The sequence below is a fragment of the Talpa europaea genome (assembly GCF_964194135.1).
Source record: "Talpa europaea genome assembly, chromosome: 12".
NCBI lineage: Eukaryota > Metazoa > Chordata > Mammalia > Eulipotyphla > Talpidae > Talpa > Talpa europaea.
Window position 1 is genome coordinate 872599 of NC_140079.1, and position 17965 is coordinate 890563.

The window sequence follows — 17965 nt, forward strand, 5'->3', positions numbered from 1 at the left end:
AAAACGAAAGCCAGGGGACCCCAGGAGCCTCGGACGCGGAACTCCCGAGTCACCCCCGTAGGCGTTGGCGTGCTTCACCCATCAAAGACCCAGAGTGACCAATCCCCGAGACACCCTCCTCGGGGTGAACGCCAGAGGCAGCCTGTTTTCTCACAGCCTGTGACCAGTTTTCCAGGCAGGTGCGTCACGGTTCTTTCTGATAAAATCGCCAACGCCATGGAAATCACTGAATCATTTACCGCAACAACTACAACATGCCACACCCCCAGCCCCCGTCCCGAGAGGCCCCTGGCTCCCGGTCCCTGGGGGCAGCAGGACGTGGGCGGCGCGGGCCTGCTAAGGCTGGGCGCTGGAGTTCGTGCAGCCGTCCGCAATCTCGAAGAGGTAGTGGTGGGCGCCGGCCCTCCTGGCCACGTCGCGCGCCGTCTCCTCCAGGGCGCTCCGCAGGCCGGGCTTCACGTAGCGGTTCATGAGGAGCAGCTCCAGGGTGTCCCTGGCGTCCCTGTTCCCCGCGGCCAGGTGCAAGGGGGTCAGGAGGCCCTTCGTCTGGGCGTTGACGTCCGCGTCGTGCTGCAGCAGGAAGGAGGCCACCCTGGTGTTGTTCCACTTGCAGGCACTGTGCAGGGGCGTCCAGCCGTCCAGGGTCACGGCGTGGACGTCCGCACCCTGGGCGACCAGCTCGCGGACGGCGTCCAGGTGCCCACCGTAGGCCGCGCGGTGCAGAGGCGTGTATGCGTCCTCGTCCCTCGTGTTCACGAGCCCCGCCCTGTCGGAAAGCAGCCTCCGCAGCGTGGAGAGCTGAGGAGAAAGGCAGATGCTTTAAAGACCCCTGCCACTGAGCCGGGGCCAACGGCGCCCCCGGGCAGTGCTCGGCTTGCTGGGGACACTCAGCACGTGCCTCTGAAACCGAAGGGGACGTAAGGCGCTGCACGGAGGGCAGGCCCCAAGCTGTCAGCGCAGACAAGCCAGCGTGAGCCCTGCCCTGCGGCTCGGGGGCTGTGATCTCTGAGCAGAGCCACAGAGACAGAGGGGTCAGCCTTGGAGGAGCGATACCGGCTGGCACTGTTTTGTGTGGCCGACACCACCTGTAAAGAGGACACACGGGTGATTCTCCCGCGGAAGGCCCGGCACACCAACAGACGTGGTGCAGAGGCCCGACACGCCGGACTTCTCATCGGAGAGCGGCGGCGACAGGGCACCTCAGGACTGAGCGCTGACCGCTCGGGAGCATGCTTTCTGGGGCACCTTTCAGTCTGGACTCCGGTAAGGTGTGTGTGCTCCTGGCGTAGTCACCCCCACGCAAGCCTTTTTCATTATTAGTTTACTTACATGGGCGTGGCAAAGGGAGGAAGGCGTGTCTAAGGGGGAGGGACAGGCCTTCAGATGCTAGTTCTACGTGGACAACAGGGGCAAGTCATATTCCTGAATCTCCATTTCCTAGTCTTACAGAGGAGGGTTTGTGGGGCTGCTGGACGCAGGAGAATGAAGCAGCGGTCAGGGGCAGGCAGAGCTGGACCAATGGGTTTTGATTCCGGCCCCTCCCCCCACGCTTGTCCACAGCACGGGCCTAATGACTTCTTGCCAGTGGCCACAGAGGGGCCGAGGCCTTTAGTTGCCCCAAGTCAGACGCAATGTGACACTTGCAGCCTCCTACACGCTTTCCTGGACTTCCCCTCACTCAGCCCTCAAAACCCTGTGTGAAAGACGGGGAGTTTGCCAGGCGAGAAAACAGAGGCTTGGGAATGACAGGATCTGCCCAGAGTTATAAGCAAACAGCGGCCCGGGACAGGTCTCTGGCCCCACATCAGCGCGTTCCCTACTACATTGTGATTTTCTCTTTAACTGGTTTTTATGTTAAAAAATTTTTTTACCCGATTTTTTTCAGCAGCCCAAAGAAGCAATTTGCTTGGGTCTTTTTCCATTTTTCTTTCTTGCAGTAGATACCACTCTTCGGTTTTTTCCTCCTGCTCCTCATCTTCATCGGAGTCCCCTGCCCAGAGGCTCCGGGAGCCCGTGGGAATAAGGTGTCCGTGGGTCTCCAGCAGCTCGAGCTGGTTAAACTGCTCGGAGAAGTCTGAGGTGGTCTCGGGGTGCCGCTGCTGGTCGTCAGATACCGTCTGTCTTTGCATTTTTACTAGTGTTTTCTAATACAAAGCATTTCAAGTTCCAGCTATAAACAATCTTTCGAGAGATGAATTATGTCTCCTTTGCCTTCTTCATCAAGATCTGAAAAGACAAACAAAAATTATTAACAGAGCAGTCACCGAGTTGGTCCACGGCATGGGTGTCACCAACGAGCAGAAATAAACCACGTAACCCGTCAGTGTTCACCGGAGTCCTCTGCAGTCACTGAATGCTGGAGCTGATAGATTCCAACTATCTGCATCTTCAATGATGAAATACTGATTTTGTTTTGTTTTCTTCTAAGTCAGTGATTACAACTATATTATTTTGAATCGGTGGGTTTACAGATCTGTATTTCTGATGCTGAATATGCTTTTTTTTTTCTTTAAGGCACCAGTTATAACTATTACTTTGGACCTACTGGTTTAAGTACTATTGTATTATGCTAAAAGTGATAAATGCTGAAGATTTTATTTTTATTATTTTTATTTTTTAAGATTTATTTATTTACACAAGCACTGGGTACAGTCAGCAGCGCGGGAGGGTGAGAGGAGTCCCCAGAGCCAGAGCGGGGAGCAGAGCAGGCAGAAGGACCAAGGACACTGCCGAGGGGAGCAGCGGGCGGCAGGGGAGGTCTGCGGCCATCTGGGACCCTCTCGGCGGCGGCCGGGGATCGAATCGGCGCCGCAGAGGCCGCGGCCCAGCGCTCACCCGCTGCCCCAGGGCCTCCTGCTCTTTATAAACTAGACGCGGAGGAGAAACGAGAACCTTCAGCGCCTAAAACGCTCCAGCGAGGCCGAGGCCGGGATTCCTAAGAGGGGGGCGAGCCCCAGGGCCAGCGGCCCCGTCTCCCCCCAGGGGCTTTCTCGCGCCGCCTGGGGTCCCCGCCCCTCCCGGCCCCCACCGTTCCGGGCTTGGGACGCGCGCTGCTTTGAAAAACAGCCGCCCCCGGGGCCTCCCGCGGCGCAGGGCCAGGCGCCGACCGGGCGCTGTGAGTTCGGCCCCCGGCCAGGGCCGCCCGCCCCGCCTCCTCCCGCAGACGCCGGCTCCGCGCCCCGCGCCCCCGGAGACCGCCTCGCCCGCCCGCCCTCCGGCCGGGCCCCCCGCCCGCCCCGCGCCCCCCCGGTGCGGCCCGAAGCCGAATCCGGCTGCCGCGACCCCTTCGGCCCGGCCGGCCCCGGGGAGGCGGGGCTCCGCCGGCGGGTCGCCCCGGGCAGGGCCGGGCGGGCCCGGGGCTGGGCGGGCCGAGGCGCCCGGGCCGCCCCGCCGGACCCCGCCCCCGCGCCGCCCCCCGCGCCGCGCGCTCACCGCCAGGCCGCCCCCGACGCGCTCCGGGCCCGCGGAGACGGGGCGCTTCCGGGCCGGCGCGTCGGCGGCTCCCGTTGGCCCCGCGCGGGGGCGGGGCCTCGCCCGTTCTTCCGGCTCTCGCGGCACCCGGCGGCCAATGAGCGCCGAGCAGGGCCGGCGTGGGGGCGGGGCGCACGCCCGCGAGTCTCGCGAGAGAAAGCGCGGCTTCCCCCTCCCGCCAAGTCCGGCTCATGGCGGCGCCCGTGTGCGCGCTGCCGCCCCGCCGCTCCGACCCGGGTACCAGGCGCGGGGTCCCGCGGGGGCTGCGGCGGCCCGAGCGAGGGGGGCCGGGCGTCGCCCCGTGTCCCGCCGGGCGGGGGCGGGGGCCGGGCAGGGCGCTGGGAGCCCCGCCGCCGCCCCCAGCGCCCGGCCGGGAGGGAGGCGTCGCCCCGCCGCCGCCCGGGCCCTCCGCGCGCCCCGAGTTGCCCCCGCCGCCCGGCACCCCGCGGGCGTCGGGCCCCGCCGGGCACGGGGGGCTGCCCGGGTGACCCCGCGGCGGCTCCCCCCGGCCCGGGGCTGAGGGACCCCGGGCTGCTGCTTCAGACTCTGCCTCGCGCTGACGCGCTTCTGCTTTCAGGGCTCGGACCCGCCTGACCTTCCCGCGTGACCTTCCCCCGCGCCTGGCGCGGGACCCCGGGCGCTCGCGAGCACCGGAGGAGCCGCCGCAGACATGGGCCCCGCCGACGCGCTGTGAGCACCTGCCCGCGCCCCTGCCCGCTGCCCTAAAGCCCGCGGGTTCGGTCACCGTCCAGGGACACGCGTCCAGGGCGGAGCTGAAGGACTTGGGCCGAGGGCAGAGGTGTTGGTCTCCACGGAGATGCTGGGAGTGATGACAAATTCACACTCTGCAGATTCACTGAAGTGGGCCGGGGGAGGTGGCGCTCCCCGACGCGGTCTCTTGCTGTAGTGTGTAAATTTACATTCTCAGGTTTTGTTTTAAGCGAATGAAGCTATAAATATCCTTGCACTTTCATGCGAAGGCTTAATAGACAGCAGAAGTTGAGTTTTGGAGGAGTAAATTGTTCTACTATTGAGTAATCTGGAAATAAATTTGAGGAAAAATGAAAAGGAACTAGAAAAGTTAGGTAGAAACAGCTTACTTTGGGGTCTTTCACCCTGGCAAGCTGTGTAGCCTTGGGGTAAGTTAGCAATTCTCTGAATCTTGCCTCAGTTTCTTCCTGCGTGTAGTTGACTCCTTTCCAGACTAATCTTCACGTTTAAGTGAGAGCTCACAGCTCACTGGGCTGTGACAGGGTGGGAAAGCGTTCAGGCCTCTCGGGCATGTAGCAGCCAGTGTGCACATAGCGTTTTTGAAGTTTCTGAATAGAAGTGTTTCCTGAAAAAATCATGTATGTAAGGAGTTGAATTTTTTTTTTAAAGATTTTTATTTATTTATTTATTTATACAAGCACTGGGTACAGTCAGAAGCGCAGGAGAGTGAGAGAATTCACCAGAGCCAGAGCAGGGAGCAGAGCAGGCAGAAGGACCGAGGTACACTGCTGAGGGGAGCAGCGGGCGGCAGGAGAGGTCTGCGCGCCATGCGGGACCCTCCTCCGGTGGCCCGGGAGCAGCCGGGGATTGAACCGGCGCCGCAGAAGCGGCGGGCAGCTTCGCAACCCAGCGCTCAACCGCTGCGCCACCAGGAAGGCCCAGGAGTTGAATTTTTGAGAGCTAAGTAAAGGCATTTTTCTCAAGTTTAGTGAAAATAGCCTGAGTTTTAATCCTGGATCCCATTTAGTCTTCATTTTTTAGATTTAATGATCTGTTGCTCTTTGTGTAGTACCTCTGTACATACAGGAAATAACTATTTCAAGTGAGGCTTGATAGTAACGTCTGCATACTGCTGAATTTAAATGCAGTTATAACCTTGTTTTATTACTATTTCGCCAAACTTGAAAATAAAAAACTAACTGTGAAGGCAGAGTCAAGGGAGCATCTGGTGCAGGGGCGCTGCATGAAGTCACCAGCTCATTAGGGTTGCATCTAGTTAAAAAGTAATGGGGTCTTTTAAAGTTTCCCAGTTACCTTTAGTTTTTTTGGAAAAGTACTAAGTAGATAAATAGGTTCAGATACAGTTGTTAAGCCTTGAATCTTTGTTATGGAATAGAATAGGAAACAAGCAAGCTTGCAGGTCAGGGTAAGCTGTAATAAAGTTCTGATTTTCGGAAGCAAGCAGAGAACCTTTAAACAATTAATGTGTTCTGTGTTGAATTAATGGCAGGAAAACTGATGTTAGAAATCTCTAGGTACCTCAGATTTTCAGACCTAATTTAAAGCTAGAAAATTGATTTTAGTAACTGCTGTTTTTTATTTATAAATTTAGGGCTTGAACATTCTTTTGATTATATCAAAACATTTCTTTTTTCAATAGTGACGATGAAAACACTTTTAAAATCTTACTTGCAACGGATATTCATCTGGGATTTATGGAGAAAGATGCAGTCAGAGGAAATGATACGTTTGTCACCTTTGATGAAATTTTAAGACTTGCCCAGGAAAATGAAGTGAGTTTGGTTTACATTTTTGCGGGGTCTACTATGTTTCCTCCCCTTGCTGGGTCTTTTACCTTCTTAAAGGTGGAGGTTTCGTTTCCCCACCTGTCCTAGAAGCCCAGAGCAGACATTTTTGGGCTTTGTTCTTAATTCAAGTAGAAGTAACTCTTGTAGACAGCCTGAAAAAAGTTACAGGTATTTACAGCTGTTTACTGAATGCAGGGTCCTGCAAGAATTGCTATTTGAAATGTAAAGGTAACTGAGTTTCCACTTTCAGGGGACACGTAGCAAACCAGTATGTGAGATAAGACAGGTGCCCAGGAGCCCAGAAGCAGGGCTGTGTGTTACCAGCCATAGGAAAGTTGGAAATGGAGTTTCCTGGGCGTGTAGAGGTGGGAGAGATGGCGCTTACGTGGGTGATGAACCAGATGAGGTGGTGCTGAACTTGGGTTTTGGGCGAGTCCGCGTGGAGAATGTCCACTTCCTGGGAAGCGGGTCGGCGCGGAGGTGAGTCAGGTGTCTGGGGCTGGCAGGCGCGTGCCAGAAAGTGGCGAGACCAGGAGTGTGGTCTGAGCTGCACTCAGAAGGGCTGCAAATGCCAGAGTGAGGAGTTTGGTCCCAGAAACATAGCCAAGCCCTTCGCGGCTTCCTGCTGAGTATTTATGGACACCCCCCCCGCCCCCCCTCCGGCCTGCTTTCTGTGTCCGGCCTGTAAACTTCGTCTGTGTGGCCTTGTCCTGCCAGACGCAGGTGCTCGCTCCCTGCCGGTCTTATCTCCGTTCTTTCCCGACATCCTTGAGCATCGCAGCCGGAGTGCCTTGTGAGATGGTGGGACCTTGTCGCCGGACGCTGAGCCTGCAGGTGGCTCCGGTGGAACGCAGAGCAGTCAGCTGCAGGGCCCGGCGGGTCTGGCACCCCCTTCGGTTCTGCTCTCGCGTGGCCCCCTTTAGGCCGCTGCTCCTGGCCCTCCAGTCCTTGCCCCGTCACTCTCCACAGCTGTGGAGCTGTGCGGGATGGGGCGCCCCAGCGTTCTCGAGTCCGCGGGCCCAGCGCGTCTCCAGTGACAGTGGGTGCTGTGGGGCAGCCTGTGTCTCCGCAGGGCCAGCGCCTGTGAAAACAGGCTGAGCTGGATGAATACTTGGGTTGAATGGGGTGTGCCTCCCATGGGTTGTGCTCAGCCCCCAGCTTTAACTATTCTTGAATAGTTAGAGAAATGGGGTCTCCCGGGGCCATCTGCCATGACATGCTGGCGCCGGCCTCTGCTGTCTTCTCCCGGGAAGGTAATCCCCCAGAGAGTGAAGCGTCTGCCGCCGAGTGTGCCGCATCGGGGTGCGCCCAGGTGCCGTGTGTCCCACGCGAGGTGGTGTCCCCTCCCTGGGCGGAGGACGCTGCAGCTTGCGAGGTCTGTCCTGCCAGAGCCTGTGTCTGTTCTGACCCTCAGGCCCCCCCTTCCTCCCTCCCCTGGTGCTCTCCCCACTTCGCGCGCTCCTCGCTGTGCTCCCGGCGCCCGTGGGTCCCAGCGCCTCTGAGTTGCGTTTTGTGTCGCCTCGTTCAGTGTGAATCCTCCCGCCCCCCAAGGGCCCTGCGCCCTCACTTCTGCGTCTACATTCCTTGTGGCCTTTTCAACTTTTAGTCACACCAGCCTTACAGAAACGCCGCAAGATTCGTACAGACTCTCGTACCCGCCCCTCCCCCAGGGCTCCCAGGGTCTACCACGTGTGTGTTGTCCTTCCTCGCCCCGTTTTCTCTGACCCAGTCGTGAGTTTCATGCAGGCCTGGGTGCTCTTGGCGCCCTGCCGGGCCGAGTCCTGCTGTGGGCCGGGCGCCTGGGCCTCCCGGTCTCACGGGCCCTGACACTCCAGGCGCGGGCTACTCCGGTCGGGCCTCCGGGCAGCCGGGTCTGCCTTCCTGGTGGTCTCGTCCCGCTTGCACGGGGCCAGGCACGTCCTTCCTTTGGCTGGACTCGCACATCAATTTTGAAAAATATTAAAATGAATGAAACTTTGCCGTTGGTGTGACGTCCCCTGACTCGAGGCCGCCGCCCTGGCCCTGGCGAGGGTGCGCTGGAGTCGCGCCCGCCCCCTGCCGTCGGGGACCCGGCCACAGAGCTGCTTTCATCTGTGCAGCCGCTGGGACAGAAGCGTCTGTCCAGCGGGGCCTGCCCAGCGCTTGGGAGCGCCGAGAGCCTCGCCCGGTGCTTCCCTTGTGCTCTGCCTGCCGGGGTTGCCCCAAGGCCGTCCCGACCCCCGTGCACCGTGAGGTTCCAGGCCACGTGTCGGCACGTGCTCCCAGCAGCCTCAGACGTCCTAGAGGGACATCCTGCCTGCGGACTCCGCTCGCAGACCCTCCCCGCGCCAGGCCGCACTCCCTGCTCTGCAGCTGTCTCTGCCTCGAGCTGTGGAGCTGTGCGGGATGGGGCGCCCCAGTGTTCTCGAGTCCGCGGGCCCAGCGCGTCTCCAGTGGCAGTGGGTGCTGTGGGGCAGCCTGTGTCTCCGCAGGGCCAGCACCTGTGAAAACGGGCTGAGCTGGATGAATACTTGGGTTGAATGGGGTGTGCCTCCCATGGGTTGTGCTCAGCCCCCAGCTTTAACTATTCTTGAATAGTTAAAGAGAGAAATGGGGTCTCCCGGGGCGCATGAGTCAGACGTGGTGTGGTCATCTGAAGGGGCGCAGGCCAGTCACCACACTGGAGGACCCTTTGAATGAGCGAAGCATGGAGTGATGGTGTGTTATCCACGGTGTCTTTGTGAGGCTCTTCACCGTCTTTCGTCTGTAGTTTGGAAATTGTTGCCTGTAAAGCCTACTAATTTTCACGCTGTTTTCTGTTGGCTAGGTGGATTTTATTTTGTTGGGCGGTGATCTTTTTCATGAAAATAAGCCCTCCAGAAGAACATTACACACCTGCCTGGAGCTACTGAGAAAATACTGCATGGGCGACCGCCCTGTACAGTTTGACATCCTCAGCGACCAGTCTGTCAACTTCGGGGCTAGTAAGTAAGTGTCCGTGCCCACGGAAACGCCCGCACGCGCCGGTGTGTTCTGTGGAAGATGCACAAGCGTCACGGTGGCCATGTCTCCTTCCTCGGCAGCGCTGCTCCGTGCCCGCAGGCCTTATGCTTTCCTGCATGGCGGTGTGTCCGTCAAGCTTCCCTCGCAGTGACTGAGCGTTGTCTCTGGCTTTTATTGTACATTTCGGTGTCTTCTTCTGTCCCTGTCCTGTGCCCATTGTAAAAGTCAGGCTTTTTGTGTTTCTCTGTGGACTCTGCAGGAGTGATTTCCATATGTAGACACTCGGCCTTTTTTCCAATCAGCAACTTGTCTGTGGACTTTATTGGGTCTTTTTTGGGCAGAAATGTTTAATTTTGATGTAATGAAATACGTGATTCTTTTTCTTGAAAAATTGTACTTTAGGATTTGTTACACGATTCCCCCTAGAAAGCCAGGTCATAAAAATGCATTCTGGGTAATTTACCCTATTGTTCATTAGTTCATATAGAAAAACAGACAAAATTAATAAAAGAGAGATAGGGAAACTGAGAAAGAAGACAACCAAGGAGTGACTGCGTCAACTAGATTATAAAGGATAGTGTGCCGCATTAACAAAACGAGGAATAAAATTCACATTGTTATAAAAGCAGAAAAGGTATTTGGCAAAATTCAGTGCCCTTTCATGGAAAAAAACCCTCAGCAAGTTGGTGTAGAGGAAATGCCCTCGTGTGATCAAGGTCCTGAGTGACAAGCCCGCAGCGCACAGACACACTGGAGAGACGCCGAACAAGACGGGGAGGCCGCTCCCCACTCCTGCCAGTGCTGCACTCGGTGTCCTCCGCAGAGCAGTTTGGCAAGGAAAAGGAAAGCACCCATATCTGGAAGGAAGAAGTGAAACTGGTTATTTGCAGATGCTGTGATCTTGTCCCTGCCTGTGTATATGGGACGTAATTAGAAAAGGGTGAAGAAAAAAGCTCCAGCAGCAAAGAGCTTCTGCCCAGCAGAGTAAACCACCAGCAAGTGCAAAGACAGCCTGCAGGGTGGGGAAAATGCTTGTGATCACGTCTGATAAGGAGTTAGTACCCAAAATACTCTAGAAAATACGTATAGCTCAGTAGCACGAAAGCTTCTTGCTTTACAAACAGATGAGCTAGAAAGACATTCATCCAAACAAGACATGCAGGTGGCAGATGGCCAGCGTGTCCACGAGAAAGCGGTTAACACACTGATTGTCAGACCAAGTCAGGTCGCGGTGCGAGCCTGCCTCCCTTAGGTGGGAGCGGGGGCGGACCCCTTGGTTGGGAAGGTAAACCCAGGCAGCCACTTGGAAATCAGGGAGGAGGTTCCTCGAGAAGTTGCAGATCAGACTACCCTGTGATCCAGCAGCTCCTCTCGGAGGTGCGTATTCACAGGGCTCAGAGGGGGCCCCGCACCCCCTGCTCACTGGGCGTTGCTCCAGCGCAAGACTCACTGGTGGGGAATGGATCGAGGAGGCTGGGTTGTACCCCGCAGCACATGTCCAGTTACGAGAAGAAAGAGTCTTGCCGTTGGCAACAACGTGGGTGGACATTGAGGGCATTGCGCTAAGTGAGATCCGGCAGTGAGGAGGACAGGAGCTGCGGGTGACCTGTGTGTGGGGTCTACAAAACCATGCTCAGCGCTGGAGCGGGTGGTAGTTAGCAGGGGCTGGGAGCAGAGGGAGCCGTGGTCAGGGGTGTAACTTCTAGCTAGCTGTGAGGTGATGAAGTGCCAAGAATCTGCTTTATAGTTTATTGATTATAATTGCTATATTTCATATTTGAAAGTCACTAAAATGTTCTTATAAGATGTTCCAATTAGATGTTCTTGTCACAGCAGGGACCAGTAATTAAGAGCCAGGATGCAGGCGGGCCCCTCAGCAGGTGTAATTATGTTGTAATGTATCACGTCAGCACGTGACACAGCTCAGAGTTGCTCAACGTGTTTGTGAGTCACACCACAGCAAAGAGAAGTGATAATGCTGTGATCATTTAAAATGGTACAACATCGGGCCTCCCCGGTGGCCCAGGCGAGTTGAGCGCAGCGCTGTGAAGCTGCCTGCAGCCTCTGCAGCAGGGGTGCGATCCCAGCTGGCCGGGGAGATGCCCACATGGCGTGGCAGTGAGAGGACTGCCTCGCCCACTGCCCCCCTCAGCAGTGTATCTCAGTGGATCTGCCTGTTCTGTTCCCCACTCTGTGTCTGGTGAGTCCTCTCACCCTCTCGCGCATCTGACCTGTACCCCAGTTCTTGTATATATAAATTTTTTAAAGATTTCTTTCTTTTTTTTTTTTTTTTACAATTTTTTTTTAATAGAGGCATGTTTTATTTATTTATTTGTTTGTTTGTTTTTTTGTTTATACAAGCACTGGGTACAGTCAGAAGCGCGGGAGGGTGGGGCCTCCCCGGTGGCGCAGCGGTTGAGTGCTGGGTTGCGAAGCTGCCTGCAGCCTCTGCAGCACCAGTTTGATCCCCGGCTGCTCCCCGGCCACCTGAGGAGGGTCCCACATGGCGCGCAGACCTCTCCTGCCGCCCGCTGCTCCCCTCAGCAGTGTCCTTCGGTCCTTCTGCCTGCTCTGCTCCCCGCTCTGGCTCTGGTGAATTCTCTCACCCTCCCGCGCTTCTGACTGTACCCAGTGCTTGTATGTATAAATAAATAAATAAATAAATAAATCTTTAAAAAAAAAAAAGAAGCGCGGGAGGGTGAGAGAATTCACCAGAGCCAGAGCGGGGAGCAGAACAGGCAGAAGGACCGAAGGACACTGCTGAGGGGAGCAGCGGGCGGCAGGAGAGGTCTGCGCGCCATGTGGGACCCTCCTCAGGTGGCCGGGGAGCAGCCGGGGATCGAACCGGCACCGGAGAGGCCCAAGATTTATTTCTTTATACAAGAACCGGGGTACAGGCCAGATGCGCGAGAGGGTGAGAGGACTCGCCAGAGACAGTGGGGAACAGAACAGGCAGACTGGTTGAAATACACCGCTGAGGGGAGCAGCGGGCGAGACAGGAGAGGTCTGTGCGCCATGTGGGATTCTCGCTGGCTGACCGGGATTGAACCTGTGCTGCAGAGGCTGCCAACAGCTTCGCAGTGTGGCGCTCAACCGCCTGCGCTACCAGGGAGGCCCATATATAAATCTTTTTTAAAAAAATGAATAAAATGGTATGACATGGTAGAAAAGCGAAAGGGTGAAGGGACTCCAGAAATAGCCTCACGTTCACGTAGGAATTGCAGAGTTGATGAGTCATAGCTACGGGAAAATACAGATTACTCAAAAAAAGCTCTGGAAGAAACATATTTTTTAAAAAAAAAAAAACTACTTGTAGAAAAGGCTTTTCTAAGTGCACAAACCCAGACATCAGGAAAGATTCATGATTGTATAAGTAAATTTCTGCTTTGCGAAGACTTCCTTAAGTTGAATGTCTGAGTCCTGGCCAGGAAGGATATTTGCAACTCATCAGAATTGGGTTTTATTTCCTCAGTAAATAGTTATTTTATTTTTTTAAAGATTTATTTATGCAGGGCCTCCCCTGGTGACGCAGTGGTTGAGCACTGGGCTGCGAAGCTGCCTGCGGCCTCTGCAGCTCCGGTTCGATCACCAGCCACCGGTGAGGGTCCCACATGGCGCGCAGACCTCTCCTGTCTCGCCCGCTGCTCCCCTCAGCAGTGGACTTCGGTCCTTCTGCCTGCTCTGCTCCCCGCTCTGGCTCTGGTGCATTCTCTCACCCTCTCGCGCTTCTGACTGTACCCAGTGCTTATATAAATAAATGAATAATTTTTTTTGGTGGGACCCTCGCTGGTGGCCGGGGATCGAACCAGCGCTGCAGAGGCTGCAGGCAGCCTCGCAGCCCAGTGCTTAACTGCTGCACCACCAGGGGAGGCCCTGAATAAATCTTTAAAAAAAAAAAAGATTTGTTTATGCATACAAGAACTGAGGTACAGGCCAGAAGTGCAGGGGTGAGAGGATTCACCAGAGACAGAACGGGGAGCAGAACAGGCAGACTGACTGAAATCCATGGCTGAGGGGAGCAGCGGGCAGGGCGGGATGGTCTGCTGCCCCATGTGGGTAGCTCCCTGTCCGGCGATCGAACCTGTGCTGCAGAGGCCGCGGATAGCTTCACAGTGTTGTGCTTATTCCCTTGCGCCACCAGGGAGGCCCTAAATAGCTATTTTAAATCAAGAATAAGACCCCGCAGTAAATTAGAAACAGGCTGAGAATGTGGACTCCGTTCACAGAACGTGAAATAAAATCATTCAGACGTCAAGAAGGGTTCCACCTTATTCATAAGAAAGGAAAACGAAGCTTTACACACGTACACACACACACACACACACACACACACACGTGTGCGCGCAGCTTGCTTCAGTGCTGCCGGTGGGTGCGTCTCAATGCTGCGTGCACATCGCGGTCACCAGGCGTCAGGCCCTGGGCCAGTCCGTCTGGGTGTGGCATTTCTTAGCAGCTGGGGTCCAGAGCCTCCGATGCAGGCTTCAAAGCCTTCAAGTGCCTTACGCCCGAGTGAGGGCCGCCCTCCCACACGCTGCCTGGTCCTGTGTGAATGGCTCCACCTTCCTGGAGGGCGGCAGTCACCACGCCGCCCAGCGTGGCACTCTGGCCTCTTCCTTGCCGAGGGCGGCCACACCCCCCCGCTGTGAAGCCTGAGCTGGAGCGTGCTGGGAGCAGCCACTTAAGCGAGGCCGAGGAGAGCCGGGGAGGAGAGCTGGGGTGGCGCTTCCTGTGCTGAGAGGACGCGTGAAAGCGGGGCACGGAAACCCGCTGTGCTTCCATTTGTGCCTGAAGGAAGCTGCGCTCAGCTGGGTGCAGATGTTTCTGCAAAGACACAGTAGAAATTGCTGACCTCGGTGGCCTCCGAGGAGACAAGGAGACGCCAGGGATGCCTGCACCAGCGGTGACAGCGGGGGTGATGGGAGTTCAGATTCTAGGGCCGCGTTCCCTGCCCAGCCCCCACTGCAGATGCCAGCCCGGGGAGAGGAGGGGCTGCCCGTGGGTTCCCTTTGACCGGGGCCGGGTTTCCGCAGGGCGGGTGCCAGAGAGTGTCTCGGGCGCGGGCTGCCATACACGGTTGCTCTGACCGTCCTTTGAAAACGCGAGCAGGTGGTCACTTGCAGCCTTGGGTCGTCCTGTGCCTGGGGGCTGCTCGCTTTCTGGGAGGAACCGGAGGGAAGCAGCTTCTGTCTCGTACAGACACTTGAGTGAACTGTGAACTTTGCTTTTTTGGGTAGGTTTCCGTGGGTGAACTACCAGGATGGCAACCTCAACATCTCCATCCCCGTCTTCAGCATCCACGGCAATCACGACGACCCCACCGGGGTAATGCCTGGGCGCCCCTGCTCAGCTCCTTGCAGCCAGTCTAGCGGGTGGGGTGCACTCCCCTCTGCCCAGCCTCTGCACAGTCAGGTTGCACCAGAAAGCCAAATTGGCTTTTTATCATTCCCAGAAGCTTTTATGCTGCCTTTGAAGCTGATTTCCTAACTGGGATAATAACTGGCGCGTGGGGCGTGCTCTTATCTCACCAGTGCTGGGCTGGCGCTCAGCGCGGGATTCGGACAGGACTGGCCTGCGGGAGACGGTCGTGTCTGGGGCGGGTTGAATCAGAATTTCCCGGTCGGCTCACCAGCTCCAGCTGTGCGCGGTGGAAGTCAGGAGGCCTGATCCCCAGATACCTTTTTGTTTTGTCCCTGGTTGCTCAGTCCTTTGCCCACACCTCACGGGGTCTGTGTAGAAATAGAAAATATCCGTTTTGCGGCCAGTCTTTGTTTTCCAGTGGCCGAGACTTGAGAGGTTCTGACGCACGTTCGCTCCGCGTCGGGTAGCCCAGTGGGTCACTTCCAGGTGGAAGGAGAGGTAGTGGACACCGACCGCTGAGTCTCGTTTGGAGACGGCGCCGCCCTGCCTGGCGTCCCGGTGCCAGGGCGCGGCGGGTGCTGGTGGCTGTGCCCCCTGGCGGGCCGCTGGCACTGACCTTCCCCGCTCGTGCTTGGGCAGGCGGACGCGCTCTGCGCCCTGGATGTGCTGAGCTGCGCCGGGCTCGTGAACCACTTCGGCCGCGCGCCGTCCGTGGAGAAGATCGACATCAGCCCCGTGTTGCTGCAGAAAGGGGGCACGAGACTCGCCCTCTACGGCCTAGGTGAGGCTTCATGTCGCCACTTGTGTTAATAAAGATTTAGTTCTTGAAGCAACTGGGGGATCAAATTCTGGAGCTCGCTTGTTGCCGTCGGGAAGAAAGCTCTAGGTGTTCCTCCCGGTGGCTCCAGAGCCCTGAGGGCGGTTTGGGCACAGGGTGGTTAGTTCACCCGAGACTCGTTTGCCATTAAAAGTTTTAAACACGATACTTGTTTTAACGGTGGCTGCGATGAAACGTCTTCCTTTAGCTTGCACGTAGTTTTCCTCTTGGGCTGGTGTCAGAGGCCTGGGTGCTGGAGCCAGAGGGACGTGGAAAACCGTGGGGTGTCTCAGTCGCCCCACACCAGCCCCGCGGCCCTGGCGCTGCCTGTGTGGCCGGTCGGATGGCCGCGCCCGAGTCCAGCACGCCCCGGAGGTCCTAGCTCGGAAAGACACCAGCGCCCTGCTAGCGCACTGGGTGCAGTAAAGGCTGAAGTTAGTTTGCCCCGTTTACTGTCTTCGCGCGGCCACCAGGAAATCTGAAGTCACGTCTCTGGCCTGCACTGGGGTCCGCGGCGCTGGCCTCGAGCCCGCGGTGCTCTGGACCTTGCTCAGCAGCCCTGAGGTTGCCATGGCCTCCACGTGCCTGCACACACGCTGCCCCCGGAGCCGGGCCGTTGGCCCGACAGCCCCCCCTTCCCCTGCCGCCTGCCTCCGCGGGCCCAGTGCTCTGGGGCTCCGCACCCCGCAGGCAGGCTCATTCCCCACGCGGTGGGCCTGCCTGGCCCCTCCGTGACCAGTGCCCTGGCCTCGCCCTGCCCATTCCGCGAGCCAGACCCCTAGCGGCTGCCGCTCGTGTGGCGGTGACGTTCTTCCAAGGGGTCCCGAGTCACCGTGTGAAGCAGCACCCCTATTCCCGTCTCAGCATCCTGCCTTGGAAGGATTATCCCCTTATAACACTCAAAATTAGCCAGGTGTTGGGTTTGTTTCCTGGTTTTTATCAGTCTCCAGCACTAAATTAAGGTCATCCTTTGGCATACTTGAGGAATTACTTGAAAATCATTAATTATTAAAACAAACTCTGGAAACAATACGAGAATATCAGTTTTAACGTATCCCTTTGAGAAGTCTTCCCGTGTGTTTTCTAATCTATGCTTCAGATCAAAGCTACGTGTATAAAGAACAAATAAAAAGTAAAAATCCGTTCTGCTAGGAGCGACAGCAGGGGTGTAAATGTAGGGGTGCAGATGCCCCTTCCATGCCGCCCGCAGTCCCTCACTGAGCATAGGGGTGCTCGGCCCCCGGGGAGCTGACGCTGCCCCTCCAGGCGCGCTTGAGCAGGAGGGCAAGTGCCTGGAGAAGCGCCCAGCTGAGAACATTCTCACGTTTTGAAGCCAAAGTGAGGAAACTGTTCTCAGGCAATATGGTGTCGTTGCAGGGTCCATCCCGGACGAGAGGCTCTACCGGATGTTCGTCAATAAGAAAGTGACGATGCTGAGACCTAAAGAGGACGAGAGCTCCTGGTTTAACTTGTTTGTGATCCACCAGAACAGGTGAGCGCTTTCCGGCGACCTCCAGCCCGGTGTTGAGCTTCCCCGGTTTTCCTGTTTCCTGTTGCAGTGGCCTGTCCTTACTCGGGGCTTGTCAGTGCGGGGCTCACCTGTGCAGGCGCCCTGTGCCACCCTCAACCGACGGCCGTGCCCGTGCGTGTGGATGAGGTGTGGTGGGGACCAGAGGGGGGCACTCCCGGCTCCAGCCAGGCGGGGCTCGCTGACCCCTCTGTCCACGTGCCGCTGAGGGAGGGCCTGTCTCCAGGCCCGCACGAGTCGCGGCTGACGTCTGCGGACAGTCTGTCTCGCCCTGGCGTGCCGGGGCCTGCTGCTGTCTGCGGCTGCCTTGCTCTGCGCGACATAAGGCGCCGAGACCCCCCGCGCTGGCGCTGGGAAGTGTGAATCTCCCGCCGAGCGTGCATCTGTTGTGGGGGTGTTGTGCGGCCTTTCCGGGCCTTTGCATGTCCTTTTAGCGACGGACATTCTAACACGTGAGTTTTGGTGCCTGCATGCGGGGCTTTTTCCAGAACAATGGTGGTTGCCCGACCAGCTTTCCTCTGCAGTGGTGTGAAGGGCTGCGGGTTGGCTGGAGGGAGGGACGTGAAGGAGCCAGATCAGGCTGTCACGAGGGGAAAGCGCGGGGTGGTGACAGTCATGCAGTGAAACACGGAAGGGCAGGCTGAGGCTTGTCCAGGAAGAGCCGTGGGGGGTCTGGTCCCGGTTACGTGAGCGTCGTGTGCCAAGCGTTCACTGACTGCCGGGCGACCTGGGCCCCGCGGGTGGAGCTGAAGGGGTCGGCCGCGCTGCTCTGGGCCCTCTTGAAGAGGCAGAGCAGGCCGCGGTCCCGGACACAGGCGCCACGCGACTGCCCCACTGGAAGTTTCTTCCTTCTGCTCGGGGCTTCCCCATCCTGTGCTTTCCCAGAGCAGGTCAGTCAGGAGGGGCGATCCCGGCTGAATCCGGTCATGTCAGCCGGAACATGGGTGGACTGAGGGGAGAGGTGAGGGGTGTGTCCTGGCAACGCCAGCCTCATCACCGGCGAGGGTGTCTCCGCATGAAGCTCCCGTCACCCCCTCAGCCTCCGCAGACACCCCGCTCCTCCCTGACCATGCCCCACTCCTTAGCATCCGTCCTTGGGCCTCTTCCCTCTGTGCTGTGGCTTGAACCTGTGGGTGCCACGGGCGCTCCAGGCCCTCCTTTCGCATCCCTGCACTGGCCCTCCCCCCTCTCTGCAGAGCCGCTGCCTACCGGACAGCGCCGCCTGCGCAAGCCTGCACGTTTGTGAGCCTGACTAGGCCCAGCCCTCAGGGTTGGTCACTTACTCGCGAC

General features: G+C 57.6%; 2 protein-coding genes across 2 annotated transcripts in view; one reads left to right on the forward strand and one right to left on the reverse strand.

The window, feature by feature from the left end:
* Nucleotides 1-308: 308 nt before the first annotated feature.
* On the reverse strand, nt 309-2129 carry ANKRD49 (ankyrin repeat domain 49; the record flags this gene model as incomplete). The annotated part of the gene is made up of 2 exons (XM_084248513.1): nt 309-798; nt 1872-2129. 2 exons carry the CDS (start codon nt 2127-2129, stop codon nt 337-339), a joined length of 720 nt encoding a protein of 239 aa, XP_084104639.1. The 3' UTR covers nt 309-336.
* A 2012-nt stretch (nt 2130-4141) lies between these two features.
* Nucleotides 4142-17965, forward strand: part of MRE11 (MRE11 homolog, double strand break repair nuclease) — a gene marked incomplete at its 5' end in the record, with an annotated part of 32986 nt that continues 19162 nt past the window's right edge. Inside the window, 6 exons of the mRNA XM_084250287.1 lie at nt 4142-4161; nt 5843-5975; nt 8797-8957; nt 14207-14294; nt 14970-15111; nt 16525-16639. Of these exons, the coding sequence (XP_084106413.1) occupies nt 4142-4161; nt 5843-5975; nt 8797-8957; nt 14207-14294; nt 14970-15111; nt 16525-16639 (659 nt within the window). The remainder of the gene's footprint in view (nt 4162-5842; nt 5976-8796; nt 8958-14206; nt 14295-14969; nt 15112-16524; nt 16640-17965) is intronic.